Source organism: Carcharodon carcharias, chromosome 6 (assembly GCF_017639515.1).
Source record: "Carcharodon carcharias isolate sCarCar2 chromosome 6, sCarCar2.pri, whole genome shotgun sequence".
NCBI classification, from domain to species: Eukaryota; Metazoa; Chordata; class Chondrichthyes; order Lamniformes; family Lamnidae; genus Carcharodon; species Carcharodon carcharias.
In genome coordinates, this window is record NC_054472.1 from 145835158 (window position 1) to 145849086 (window position 13929).

Here is a 13929-nt window from a genome sequence, read left to right on the forward strand (position 1 = left end):
TGTCACTGTATTTATGTGCTGGTCCTGTTAAGTTTCTGGCCAATGATAATCCCCAGAAGGTTGATGGTATGGAATTCAGCGATGGTAATACCGTAGAATGTCAAGGGGAATGGTTAGATTCTCCTTTGTTGGAGATGGTCATTGCCTGGCACTTGTGTGGTGCAAATGTTACTTGCCGGTTATCAGCCCAAGCCTGAATGTTATCTAGGCCTTGGTGCATGTGGACACGGACTGCTTCAGTGTCTGAAGAGTTGTGAATGGTACTGAACATTGTGCAATCATCAGCGAACATCCCCATTTCTGACATTATATTGGAGGGAAGGTTGTTGATTAAAGAAGCTGAAGATGGTTGAGCCTAGGACATTACCATGAGGAACTCTCGCAGCGGTGTCCCAGGAAGGAGATGATTGGCCTCCAACCATATGCTGTTTCAGTATCTGAGGACTCATGAATGGTACTAAACACTCTGCAATCATCAGTGAACTCCCTCAGTCCTGACCTTCTGTCGGAGGGAAGCTCATTAATGAAGCAGATAAAGATGCTTGGGCCTAGTACACCAGTCTTAGGAACTCTTGCAGTGATATCATAGGGCTGAAATGATTGGCCTCCAACAACCACAGTCATCTTCCTTTGTGTTAGGTATGACTCCAACCAGTGGAGAGATTTCCCCCAAATTCCTATTGATTTCAATTTTGCTAGCGTTTCGTGATGCCACATTCGGTCAAATGTAGCCTTATGTTAAAAGCACTTACTCTCACCTCATCTCTTGAATTCAGCTCTTGTATCCATGTTTGGAGCAAGGCTGTAATGATAGAACCCAAACTGATCATTGGTGAGTAGGTAATTGCTGAGTATGTGTCGCTTGATGGCACTGTCAATGACACTTTCCATCATTTTTTCCAATTATTGGGTAGATGCTGGTGTTGTAGCTATACTAGAACAGCTTAGCTTGGTTCACAGCTAGTTCTAGACGCAAATTTTCAGTACTATAGCAGGAATATTATCAAGGCCCATAGCTTTTGCTGTAATGCCTTTAGCTGTTCCTTCTTGGCGAGTGAATTAAATTGTTTGAAGACTGGCATCTGTGATGCAGGGAACTTCAGGAGGAGACCGGGGTGGATCACCTCTTGGAAGGTGGTTGCATATGCTTCAGTCTTGTCTTTTACACTGGCATGCTGTGCTCCCCCATCATTGAGGATGGCGATGTTTGTGGGGCCTTCTATTTCTCTTGGTTAATTGTGCACCTCCATTCACGCATGGATGTGGCATGATTGCAAAATTTTGATATGATCCATTAATTGTGGGAATGCTTTACTCTGTGCATCGCATGTTGCTTCTGCTGTTCAGCACGCCTGTAGTCCTGTGTTTTAGTTTCACCAGATTTACACCTCATTTTTAGATATGCCTCATGCTTCTGCTGGAATGCTCCCCTGCACTTCTCATTGAAACAAGGTTGACCATCTGGCTTGATGGTGATGGGTAGAGTGAAGGATATGCTGGCCTTTGATATTACAGATTGTGGTTGATTGCAGTTCTACTGCTGCCCGCAGCACCTCATGGATGCCCCAGGAGATTGTTGCAGGAGTTCCTCAGGGTAGTCTCCTAGGCCCAACCATCATCAGCTTCTTTATCAATTCAGATCTATTCTGAATCTTAAAACAAAAACAAAAATTGCTGGAAAAACTCAGCAGGTCTGACAGCACCTGTGGAGAGAAAGACAGAGTTAACATTTCAAGTCCGTATGACTCTTCTTCAGAACTGTTCTGAGCTATTCTGAATCTATCCCATTTAACATGGTGGTAGTGCCACGCAACAGGATGGAGGGTAAGCTTAATGTGAAGTTGAGACTTTGTCTCCACAAGGATTATGCAGTGTTCACCCCTACCAATACTGTCATGGACAGATGCATTTGTGACAGGTAGATTGGTGAGCCTGAGTTCAAGTAGTTTTTCCCCTTTTGTTGGTTCTCTCATCACAGACCCAGTCAACTCCCGTAGATTTATCAAACACAATTTCCCACTCACAAAACCTTCCATAAAACCATGTTGATTCTACCTAATATTGTTTTTTTTTAAAGTGCCCTTTATCATGACCCTAATAATAGATTCCAGCATTTTCTGTACTTGTGATGTCAGGCTAACTGATAAGTAGTTCCCTGTTTTCTCTCTCTCTCCTTTCTTGAACAGTGGGGTTACATTTGTTACCTTCAATCCACGGAATCTGTTGTGGAATCTAGGAAATTTTAGAACATCAAAACCAATGTATTCACCATTTTTGCAGCCACCTTTTTTAGAATCATGAGGTCCAGGAATTTTGTTCGCTTTTAGTTCTATTAATTTCTCTTGTACTTTTACTTTATAAATATTAATTACTTAAGATTTTCACTCTTATTAGACCTTTTGGTTTCCCCACAATTTCCAATTTCTTCTTTGTGCCTTCTACTGTGAAGACAGACAAAAAATTGTTTAACGTTTCTACCATTTCCTTATTCCCTGTTGTGCTTTTTCCTGTCCTTGTCTCTTAAGGGACACACATTTACTTTCACTTATCTTTCCTTTCTACATACTTATAAAATCTGTCATCTGTTTTTGCATGTTTTGCTAGTTTACTCATTCTATTTTATCCCTCTTTATTAGTTTCTTGGTGATCGCTTGCTGGTTTTAAAGCCCTCCCATTCTTTAGATTGACTACACTGTTTGGCAACTTCTTAAGCCCCTTCTTTTAATCTAATATTATCTTTAACTTTTCTACCTATGGCTGTACCACTTTTACAGTTGAACTTTTACATATGGACATCCAAAATAGAGCAGGATTAGGCCATTCAGCCCCTCGAGCTTGCTCTGTCATTTAATAAGATCATCACTGATCTGATTGTGGCCTCAACTCTACTTTTATGTCTATTCCCTTTACCCTTTGACTCCCTTTTCAATCAAGAACCTATTTAACTCAGCCTTAAAAATATTCAATGGCCCAGCCTCCACTGCTCTATGGGGAAAGAAGTTCCACAGACTAACAACCTTCTGAGAGAAAGAAATTCTCTTCATCTGTCTTAATAGGAGGTCTCTTATTTTTAAACTGAGTCCCCTAGTTTTAGTCTTCCCCGTAAGAGGAACCGTCCTCTTTTTGTAATGGAGGTTTTATTTCTCAAGGGAATATATGAGACCAATGAAATATTTCCATTGCTTATCTACCATTTTAGCTTTTAATCTAATGTCCCAATCTACTTGAGTTGGTCATACTTCCATAATTGGCTTTGTTTAATTTAAGAACCAAGTTTCAAACTCAGCATGAGAAATTTGATCATATTATGATCACAGTTCACAAGCGTGGAATTCTTGTGTCATTACACAATACTAAATCTAAATAGCCTGTTCCCTAGTTGGTTCTTCAACATATTGTTGGCACTCTGGAATACTATGGAACTGTCTGCTGCAGAGCATCTCGGGGAAATACCTTAGAAATGTTGAGAATTGTATTTATTGTCTAGTATCCCAGTTACCACCCTTATAATTTCCAGGGCATTTTCATGGGTAGATCATCTGTAATCTCAGCTGTGACCCCTAAATACAAAGCTTCCTGTAATGTGTGTCAATTTGGAACCACTTTAACCGTTTCTGCCCCGCCTATCAAAACTGCTCCCCAACCTCCTCTCAAGGAGGAGAAACTCCATAAGGTGATACCTAACCAGCATGGGTCGCCTTTGAATGCAACAACAGCGAGAATTTTGACTGAGGTGCCCAGCTTTTGGGTGATACTGGTGTTAGGCTGTCAACTACGTGGTAAATGTCCCATTTGTGACTTCCAGTCATGGCAATGAAGGCTGCAGTCTGCTATTTTTGTTCTGCACACTTCGACCAAGATCAGGAGTGGGAGGTCAATTATCGTCCCATCAGCCTACTCTTGATCATCAGCAATGTGATGGAAAGTGTCATTGATAGTGCTGTCAAGCAGCACTTACTCAGCAATAACGTGCTCACCGATACTCAGTTTGGATTCCACCAGTGCCACTCAGCTCCTTGGTCCAAATATGAACAAAAGAGCTGAACTAGTGAGGTGAGAGTGACTGCCCTTGACATCAGGGCAAAATTTGACTGAGTGTGGCATCAAGGAACTCTGGCAAAACTGGAGTCAATGGGAATTAGGGGGAAAGCTCTCCACAGCTTGGAGTCTTACCTAGCACAAAGGAAGATGACTGTGATTGTTGGAGGTCAATCATCTCAGTCCCAGGATATCGATGAAGGGGTTCCTCAGGCTGGTGTGCTAGGCCTGACCATCTTCAGCTGTTTCATCAATGACCTTCCCCTCATCATAACGTCAGAAGTGACGATGTGCAATCATCAGTTAGCAATGTTCACCTTTCATAACTCCTCAGATACTGAAGCAGTCTGTGTCTACATGTAACAAGTCCTGGGCACCATTCAGGCTTGAACTGATAAGTGGCAAGTAACATTCGTATTACACAAATGCCAGGCAATGACCATCTCCAACAAGAGATAATTCAACCATTGCCTCCATGACATTCAAGGGCATTATCATTGCTGAGTCACCCATTATCAACATCCTGGGGGTTACCATTGATGAGAAACTGAACTGGACTAGCCCTATAAATACTGTGACTACAAGAACAGGTTAGAGGCTGTGAATTCTGTGATGAGTAACTCACCTCCTGACTCTCCAAAGCCTGTCCACCGTTTATAAGGCACAAGTCTGGAATGCATGGAATATTCTCCACTTGCCTGGATGAGTGCAGCTCCAACAACACTCAAGAAGTTTGACACCATCCAAGACAAAGCAGCCCAATTAATTGGCACCCTATCCATTACAATAAAAATTTACTCCCTTCACCACAGATGCATAATGGCAGCTGTGTGTACAATCTAAAAGATTCACTGCAGCAATGCACCAGGGCTCCTTAGACAGCACCTTCCAAACCCGCGATCTAGAAGAACAAAGGCAGGAGATGCATGGGAACACTATCACCTGCATGTTCCCCTCCAAGCCACATACCATCCTGACTTGGAACCACAATGCCATTCCTTCACTGTCACTAGGTCAAAATCCTGGAACTCCCTTCCTAACAGCACAGTGGGTGTTCCTATAATACATGGACTACAGTGGTTCAAGAAGGCAGCACACCATCACTGCCACCTCAAGGACAATTAAGGGTGGCCTAGCCAGCAACGCCCACATCCCATGAACGAATAAAAAAATGGTGAAGAATCTCCAATGTGACTCTGAGGTAAATAATAAAGTTTCCTATAATGTGCCATGATCTGAGACTGCCAGTTCTTGTGCCAAACAAGAACAAAGAAAAGTACAGTACAGGAACAGGCCCTTCGGCCCTCCAAGCCTGCGCCAATCATATTGCCTGTCAACTAAAACATTTTGCACTTCTGGGGTCCGTATCCCTCTATTCCCATCCTATTTATGTATTTGTCAAGCTGCCTCTTAAACACCACTATCGTACCTGCTTCCACCACCTCCTCCGGCAGCGAATTCCAGACATTCACTACCCTCTGCGTAAAAAAAACTTGCCCTGCACATCTCCTCTATAGTTTTCTCCTCTCACCTTAAATCTATGTCCCCTAGTAATTGACTCTTCCAACCTGGGAAAAAGCTTCTGACTGTCTACTCTGTCCATGCCACTCATAATTTTGTAAACTTCTATCAAGTCGCCCCTCAATCTCTGTCGCTCTAGTGAGAATGCTCAAGTTTGTTTCTTGTCAGATGCTAATAGCCAGTAGAGATCTCATAGATCTGGACTGGGATTGAACCCATGTCCTAAAGATGAAAGGACAATGATGGCCTGTCCTGTTACTCTCCTGATTTTCAATATGATTTTGAAGAGCTACAGTAGTTGAACTTCCATTCTTAAACTGTTAATAAAATATTATTAATGCTTTAACTTTGTTTTGTAGGACTTGATGAATCTTGCACCCAGGAAGCCTGACTGGTACGTGACTGAGTTTTGTATCTCTTTTCGAAAGAAACTCATCTAAGTTAATATGCCTGTTCTACTTACTCCATGTGACATTTTTCAATTTGTCACACTGGCCATCTTGTGGCCTTTCTGCGATTGCCAAGTTAGTGCTGGATTAGAAGGCATTTCTGAAGGGCGCTGTGGTGGTAAAGACTAGTTTTCCTTTGCAGGGATCTGAAAAGAGATGTAGCCAAGAAACTGGAAAAGTTGGAGAAGAGGACACAGAGAGCCATAGCAGAACTAATCCGTGAGTAATTAATGAATTATCTGGCTCCATCACATTCAAAGGCAGCTGATAGATGAAAGAAAGTTGAAAAAACTGAGTGAAGCAATTTGTTCATTGTGGTTAAGGGTTTAAAGCCCAGGGATGCAAATTTAAAAAGAACAGACTAGGAGTAAGAAGGACAATCAGCAGGTTTTTTTTCACCCAAAGGGAAATCAAGTTATTGAATCAGGTTACTGGGGAATTGGGGAATGACATTGAAAAAATTAGTGATGGGGGGAGTGGGTGATGTTGGGGGAATAGAGGAAGGTATGAGAAATGACTAGGTATGGTTGATCTCTGAAAAAGAAAGAACTAGCATTTATATAGTCGTTTTCAAGCCTTCAGGATGTCCAAAAACGCTTCACTGTTGTGTTCTAGGGAAGCATATCAGCCAATTTGCTAACAACAATCTCCCACAATCAGCAATAAGATAGGTAGTATATTTTTAGTGATAATCGAAGGATAAATATTGGCCATGACACTGGCAGAACACCTCCGCTCTTCCGAGACTGCTGTGGCAGTTTTTACTTTCATCTGAAAGGGCAGCTGAGCGCCTTGGTTGCATGTTTCATTTGAAAGACAGTAACTCTGGCAATGCAGTACTCCCTCAGTACTACAAACTTTGCCTAAGCCATCGTCACTGGAAATTTATTCATACAAACATACGAACAAGGAGCAGTAGTAGGCCATTCAGGCCCTTGAGCCAGCTCTGTCTTTTAATAAGATTATGGCTGATTTGATTATAACCTGAAATCTGCATCCCACCTACCGCTGATAACCTACCACCCCCTTGCTTACCGAAAATCTATCCACCTCTGCCTTAAAAATATTCAAAGACTGCTTCCACCACCTTTTCAGGAAGAGAGTTCCAAAGACTCACGACCTTCTGAATGAAAAAATTTCATCTCATCTCTGTTTTAAATGGGCGACCCTTTATTTTTAAGCAGCGACCCCAAGTTCTAGACTCTTCCACAAGAGGAAGCATCCTCTCCGTATCCACCCTGTCAAGACCCCTCAGGATCGTATATGTTTCATTTAAGTCACCTCTTACTCCTCTAAACTCCAATGGATACAAGCCTAGTTTGTCCAACCTTTCCTCATAAGACAACCCACCCATTCCAGGTATTAGTCTGGTAAACCTTCTCTGAATTGCTTCCAACGCATTTATATCCTAACATAAATAAGGTGACCAATACTGTACACAGTACTCCAAATGTGATCTCTCTAATGATCAACAGAAGCATAACCTCCTTTTGTATTCAATTCCCCTCGCAATAAATGATGCTCTATTAGCTTTCCAAATTACTTGTTGTACTTGCATACTAGCCTTTTGTGATTCATGCACGAAGGCACCCAGATCCCTCTACACCTTGGAGCTCTAAATCACCATTTAGATAATATTTATTCTTCCTGCCAAAATGGACAATTTCACATTTTCCCACATTATACTCCATCTGCCAGATTCTTGCCCGCTTACTTTCTACCTATCTTTGTGGCATCAACAAATTTGACAACCATCCCTTCGATCCCTTCAAATAAATTGCAAACAGCTGAGGTCCCAGCACTGATCCCTGTGGCATGCCACTCACTACATTTTGCTGACCTGAAAAGGACCCATTTATGCCTCTCTGCTTCCTGTTAGCCAGCCAAACTTCTATCAATGCCAATATTTTACCCCCTGTACCATGAGTTTTTATTTTCTGCAATAACCTTTGATGTGGCACTTTATCAAATGCCTTCTGGAAATCGAAGTACAGTACATCCGCTGGTTTCCCTTTATCCATTGCACTTCAAAGAACTCCAATAAGTTCATTAAACACAATTTCCCTTTCACAAAACCATGTTGACTCTGTCTGATGACCTTGAGCTTATCCAAGTGCCCTGGTATAACTTCTTTAATAATAGCTTCTAATATTTTCCCTGTGCCGGATGTTAAGCTAACTGGCCTGTAGTTTTCAGCTTTCTGTCTACCTCCATTTTTGAATAATGGAGTTACATTTGCTATCTTCCGATCTAATGAGACCTTCCCCGAATCTAAGGAGTTTTGTAAAATTAAAACCAATGCATCAACTATCTCACTAGACACTTCTTTTAAGACCTTAGGATGAAGTCCATCAGGATCCTGACTTTTGTCAGCCTGCAGCTCCAACAATTTACTCAGTACCACTTCACTGGTAACAGTAATTTTTCTGAGTTCCATCCCCACTTCCATCTCCTGGTTCATAGCTGTTTTTCAGATGTTACTTGTATCCTTTATAGTAAAAACTGATGCAAAATACCTGTTCAATTCATCTGTCATCCTCTTGTTTTCCATTATCAATTCTCCAGACTCACTTTCTATAGTATCAATGCTCACTTTGTTAACTCTTTTGTTTTTTAAATATGAAAACTCTTACTATCTGTTTTTATATTTCTGGCTAGCTTTCTCTCATACTCTAATTTTTCCCTCCTCATTAGTCTTTTAGTCATTCTTTGCTGTTCCTTATATTCTGTCCAATCTTCTGGCCTTCCACCTTTATATGCTTTTATATGCTTTTTCTTTGTTTGGTGCAATTTTTGACCTTAACAGTTAACCACGGATGGTGCGTCTGTTCCTTGGACTTTTTCTTACTCATTCAAATGTACCTATTCTGTGCATTCTGAAATATCCCCTTAAGTATTAGCCACTGCATCTCTGTTGACCTATCCCTTCACCTAATTTTCCAATTTACTTTAGTCTGCTCAGCTTTCATGCCCTCACAATTGCCCTTATTCCTCCCTCAAATTCTCCTCTTTCTGACGCTTACTCTCCCTCTTTTTCTCTCCAAAATGTCTCACTTTCTCACTCTCTCCACACACACTCCCCTGCCTACTCTAACTCTTTTCTTACTCTCATACGCCTTCATTTTCGCTCATTCACACCTTTGATCTCCTTCCCTCCCTTGCTCTCACTCAGTCGTTCTCGTTTACATATACACTCAATTAGTCACACATGCATAGGCTTTTAATTATATTACACCTGACTTTGTGTGATCAGAAAAGCAGTGAGCACAGAAATCCTAGGTACAACCGCCATCAAGTAGTAGATTTTAGATTGGTGGAGGCAAGGGAAGGAAACCTGTTCTTAAATTTTAAAATAATATTCTTGGGGGAACATTAATCATTTGTTTTCAATCCCACAGGGGAGAAACTAAAAGGCAATGAAGATGATCTGGCATCTGTAGTTGGAACTGTGAAGCCAGAAGATTATGACTCTGAGTGATTCAGATTCTCACATGGACAATGAGGTGGAGGAGGGCTAGACATAAACCAGTCGACTTCTGGAAATGTGAACACTGCCATAGTATCTGGAAACTTCTGTTCACCTTCGCCGTGGAAGGAAGTCCACTGAGTGGTCACAGCAAAGAGAAAGGCCATTCAGCCCTTCTTCCAAGAAGATCCATAGTGATTGTCCAGCTGTTTAATCATTGATTCCAAAGTCTCTACCACCTTGCCTGGAAGTCGATTCCATATGTTGATATGTGAAGAGCTTCCTGATATCAGTCCTAAATTTTCTTTCCCATTGTTACAGTTTACCTTGATCTCACAGGATTTATTTTTTCTACCATTTACTATTTTCTAGATCTTTACTAGATCTCTCATGGTTACTTCCTTTCCAGGTCAAAGATCCAGAGTTTATTCTTGTAACTCAGCCTCTCTGAGTTTCTATGCACTGACTCCAGGGTGTGAATGACTCCTTTGTCTTGTGCTGACCAGAGCTGGACATAGTAGTCAGTGCAGTCTGTCTATTGTTCTGTGTAGTTATGCACAAACAGCTGTTTACTTTGGAATGTTGAGTCTTTCTTTTACATTTTGTCCTGATTTCTCAAGTGGTGAATTGCTTGATGTTGGTTTTAAGGTGAGAACTTTACTAAGCTTAGCATTGAGTCTTTCGGACACCTGCAACATGATTGACTTCCCCCTAAGAGATCACTAATGTCCCCTTATTATCACGGACTCTGCCTTCAGCTCACTTGGTCCTGCAAGAAATCTAATCAAATTGGTGTGAATTGAAAGAATTGGGGAAATGGGGGTTGTGAGGTTGTACAAGGACCAGAGCTTGCATCAGGATCTGAGAAGTGAAGCCTTCACCATTAAAACCCATTCCAATCACAGAGTGGAATTCATGCCAGTGGCTGCAGATGTATAATCTGAGCTAACTAATAAACTTCTGTAACATTTAAAAATAATGTAAACCTGCAAAAGATTGGATCTGAAACAAAAAACGTGGTCATATGCTGGGCAGTACCTGAAAGAGGAAAGGCAGGTGAATATTTCAGATAAAGACCCTCCATCAGAAATGCTGGACAGTCTATACCTGAACCACAGGCAGACCTGCTATGTGTTCCTGCAATTATTTTTAACACTGAGAGTTTCTTGAGTTTCAACCCAGCATGTTGTGTCTGTGTGCTGTATCTTTTTCTGGATATCTGTGAAGATTGTAAATCTTTATCATGTGTGGGTATCTGTATTCCTCTGTGTGGGGGTGTGAGTGTCCATCTGCTCCTCTCTGTATGAGAGGTGCATCCACATCTCTGTTTGTCCATGTATACTGTTGACAAGTCAGAGTTTTGCTCAGCAGATCTGCCCCTTTGTTTACTTATACTTTCTGCTCTGTGATCTTTAGACATTTTTATATGAAATGTTGTATCAATTTATAATAAAAACAAAGTATAATCCAAACCTCCTGGGTTGCAGTGAAATAAATCAGGTTGACGTTTGGAGTAAATGATTGGTCAAATAATCTAACCAGGACTATTAAGGCTTTAACATTTACGCCATGCCTGGTTTGCCAGGCCCACATCACCAGCCCTGACAACCTGACCCATTGGGTCACCCGTGTTCCACCAGACCTGACAACTCAAGCATAGAAGCCAAGCATGGTCCACCAGCCCTAAAAAGCTGACCTGTAGAGGCCGTTAGCAATCTACCAACGCTGGGATAGCTATGTTCTATTTGAATGATGTTAATACCTTTGAGATAAAAATTGAATCTAATGGAGGATGAAGAAATGGCAGTGATACTAAATGAGAAGATTGCTTCATTTATTTTAATAGAATTATATAAAACATACAGCACAGAAATGGGCCATGTGTTTATACTCCACACAAGTCTTGTCCCATTCCATCTACCTCATCTCAGTATATCTTTCTTTTCCCTTTTCTCTCATGTAATCATCAAGTTGCTTTTTTAAAGCATCTAAGCCATTTGCTTAAACACTTCCTGTGGTAGCGAATTTCTCATCCTAATCACACTAAGAATATCATCATATTTTCCTGTGGATTTATTAGTAACTATGTTCTATTTATGGCCCCTAGTTTTTGATTCTCCCACAAGTGAAAATATTCTGCCACATCTACTTTGTCCAACCTGTTCATAATTTTAACAGCATCCATCAAGTCTTTATTTTTCTAAAGCAAAATACCCCAACATGTTCTTTAAAGTGGAATTTGGTAGTGAGAATCAAAAGGATACAAAAAGAGGAGCTGTGGCTATTTAGATAAGGGAGTAATACTCTAAAAGCTGGAGCTCAAAGTCGCTTTGGCACTGCACCCTGATGATTCCATCCTAGGATGCTGAGGTGGATGTCAGAGATAAATAGCAGAGGCTTTGACCACAGTCTTTAAAACATTGTTGGTTATGGGAGTTGTTTCAGAAGATTCCAGGTTTACCAATTTAATATTCCTGTTCAAAAATGAAGTAATAAAGTAGGTACCTCTTGGCCAGTCAGCCAAAGATTAATAATGGATAGGCTTCTGGAAGTCGTACTGTGGGATAAAATTCACTCAGAAGGGCATGGATTCATTTAGGATTACCAACATGAATTTGTGAAAACCAAGTAATATCCATCAAAAGTAATAATCCATGGTTACTTTGGGATAAAGATAAGTGCGGAAATAGTAGGTGCCTTGAAAAAGGAAACATAATGAGGATTTTCAAAAGGCTTTTCATAAAGTGCCAGGTAGAAGTCAGGAGTACCTGGATGTGTGTAACTATAAACTCTGCTCAATCCCATCCAGGACAAAACAGTCTATTTGATAGTCCATCCACCACCATAAACATTCACTCCCTCTACCACTGCTGTACAATGCCTGCAGTGTATATTATCTTCAGGATACATTGCAGCATCTCACCGAAGCTTCTTCAACAGCTACGCCCAAATCTGCAGCCTCTACCACCAAGAGCAGCAGGAACATGGGAACACTTATCACCTCTGCGTTCCTTACCAAGTCGCCACCATCTTGACTTGTTCCTTCATTGGTGCTGGGTCAAAATACTGGAGCTCCCTAGTTGACTACACAAGGAATATCTTCACTGCATGGACTGCAGCAGTTGAAGACTTCCCCATTACTTTCCCAAGAGCAGCTAGGGATGAGCAATAAATGCTGGCTATGCTAGTGATGTGCATATCCCAAGACAAATTTTAAAAAAGACTTTCTGATAAAATGAAGTCATACTGCAGGATAAAATTCACTCAGAAGGGCATGGATTCATTTAGGATTGCCAATGTGAATTTGTGAAAACCAAGTAATATCTATCAAAAGTAATAATCCATGGTTACTTTGGGATATGGATAAGTGCAGAAATAGTAGGTGCCTTGAAAAAGGAAACATAATGAGGATTTTCAAAAGGCTTTTTATAAAGTGCCAGGTAGAAGTCGGGAGTTTGCTGATTGTGGGCGCTTGCTATAAAATAGCTGCTCATTTCCCTAAATTACAATAGTGACTACTCTCCTAAAAGTACTTAATTGGCTGTCAAGTACTTCATGGCTTCCTAATGTTGCATAAGAAATATAAAAGCAAGCTCCTTCTATAGATGTTACCATTTACAGTATCTACCTTTTCACACAGTTTTGCTTCCAAAATAAATTGCCTTTTATCCAATATTCTGTCTCAATTTTCTACAAACTCCGCTACCTTTTTGTATATGAGCAGAGTACAATTTAAAATTCAGAGTCCAGTAGTATAGTGGTTAAATAACTGGACTAGTAATCCAGAGGCAAAATACTGCAGATGCTAAAAATCTGAAATACAAAATAAAAATAGAGAATGCTGGATATGTGGAGCAGGTCAGGCTGTATTTATGGAAAGAGAAAAACAGAGCTAATGTTCAGATTGATGACCATTCTTCAGAACTCTGACCCAATTGGCCCATAATTATCTATTTATCCATTTCTGGAACAGCACAAGGAGATGTAGTAGTTTGAGGTAATTCCAATGTGGGCTTCATTCGTTGATAGTGGGGTGTCCAGTGTCGAAGGAATGGAGAGTTTTGGAGGGTCACTTGGGCAATTAATTAAGGAAAGCCAGTAAATCGTGTTTAACCATCTGGCTTGAGTTTTTGATGAGGTAACAGAGGATTGATGCGAACTTCCAAAAGGCATTTGGTAAAGTGCTGCACCACAGATCTGTGACCAAATCTGTGGTGCAGCACTGTGCCCTGTTGACTCCATTCTAGGATGCTGAGGGAAGTCAGAGATAAATAGCAGAGGCTTTGACCACAGTCTTTCAAACGTTGTTGGTTATGAAAGTTGTCTCAGAAGATTCCAGAAGAATAAAAGGGACAGCAGCAACATGGATATAAAAGTGGCTGAGTGACAGGAAATGGAGTAATGGTTAACAGTTGTTTTTCAGACTAGTTTAGGACCCCTGCTATTCCTGATGTA

General features: G+C 40.9%; 1 protein-coding gene across 1 annotated transcript in view; it reads left to right on the top strand.

Moving 5' to 3' along the window:
• The window catches only part of ccdc12 (coiled-coil domain containing 12), an 83280-nt gene extending 72334 nt beyond the window's left edge, over positions 1-10946 (top strand). Inside the window, exons 5-7 of the mRNA XM_041190477.1 lie at positions 5919-5953; positions 6151-6227; positions 9407-10946. Of these exons, the coding sequence (XP_041046411.1) occupies positions 5919-5953; positions 6151-6227; positions 9407-9486 (192 nt within the window). The 3' untranslated portion in view covers positions 9487-10946. The remainder of the gene's footprint in view (positions 1-5918; positions 5954-6150; positions 6228-9406) is intronic.
• Positions 10947-13929: the final 2983 nt, after the last annotated feature.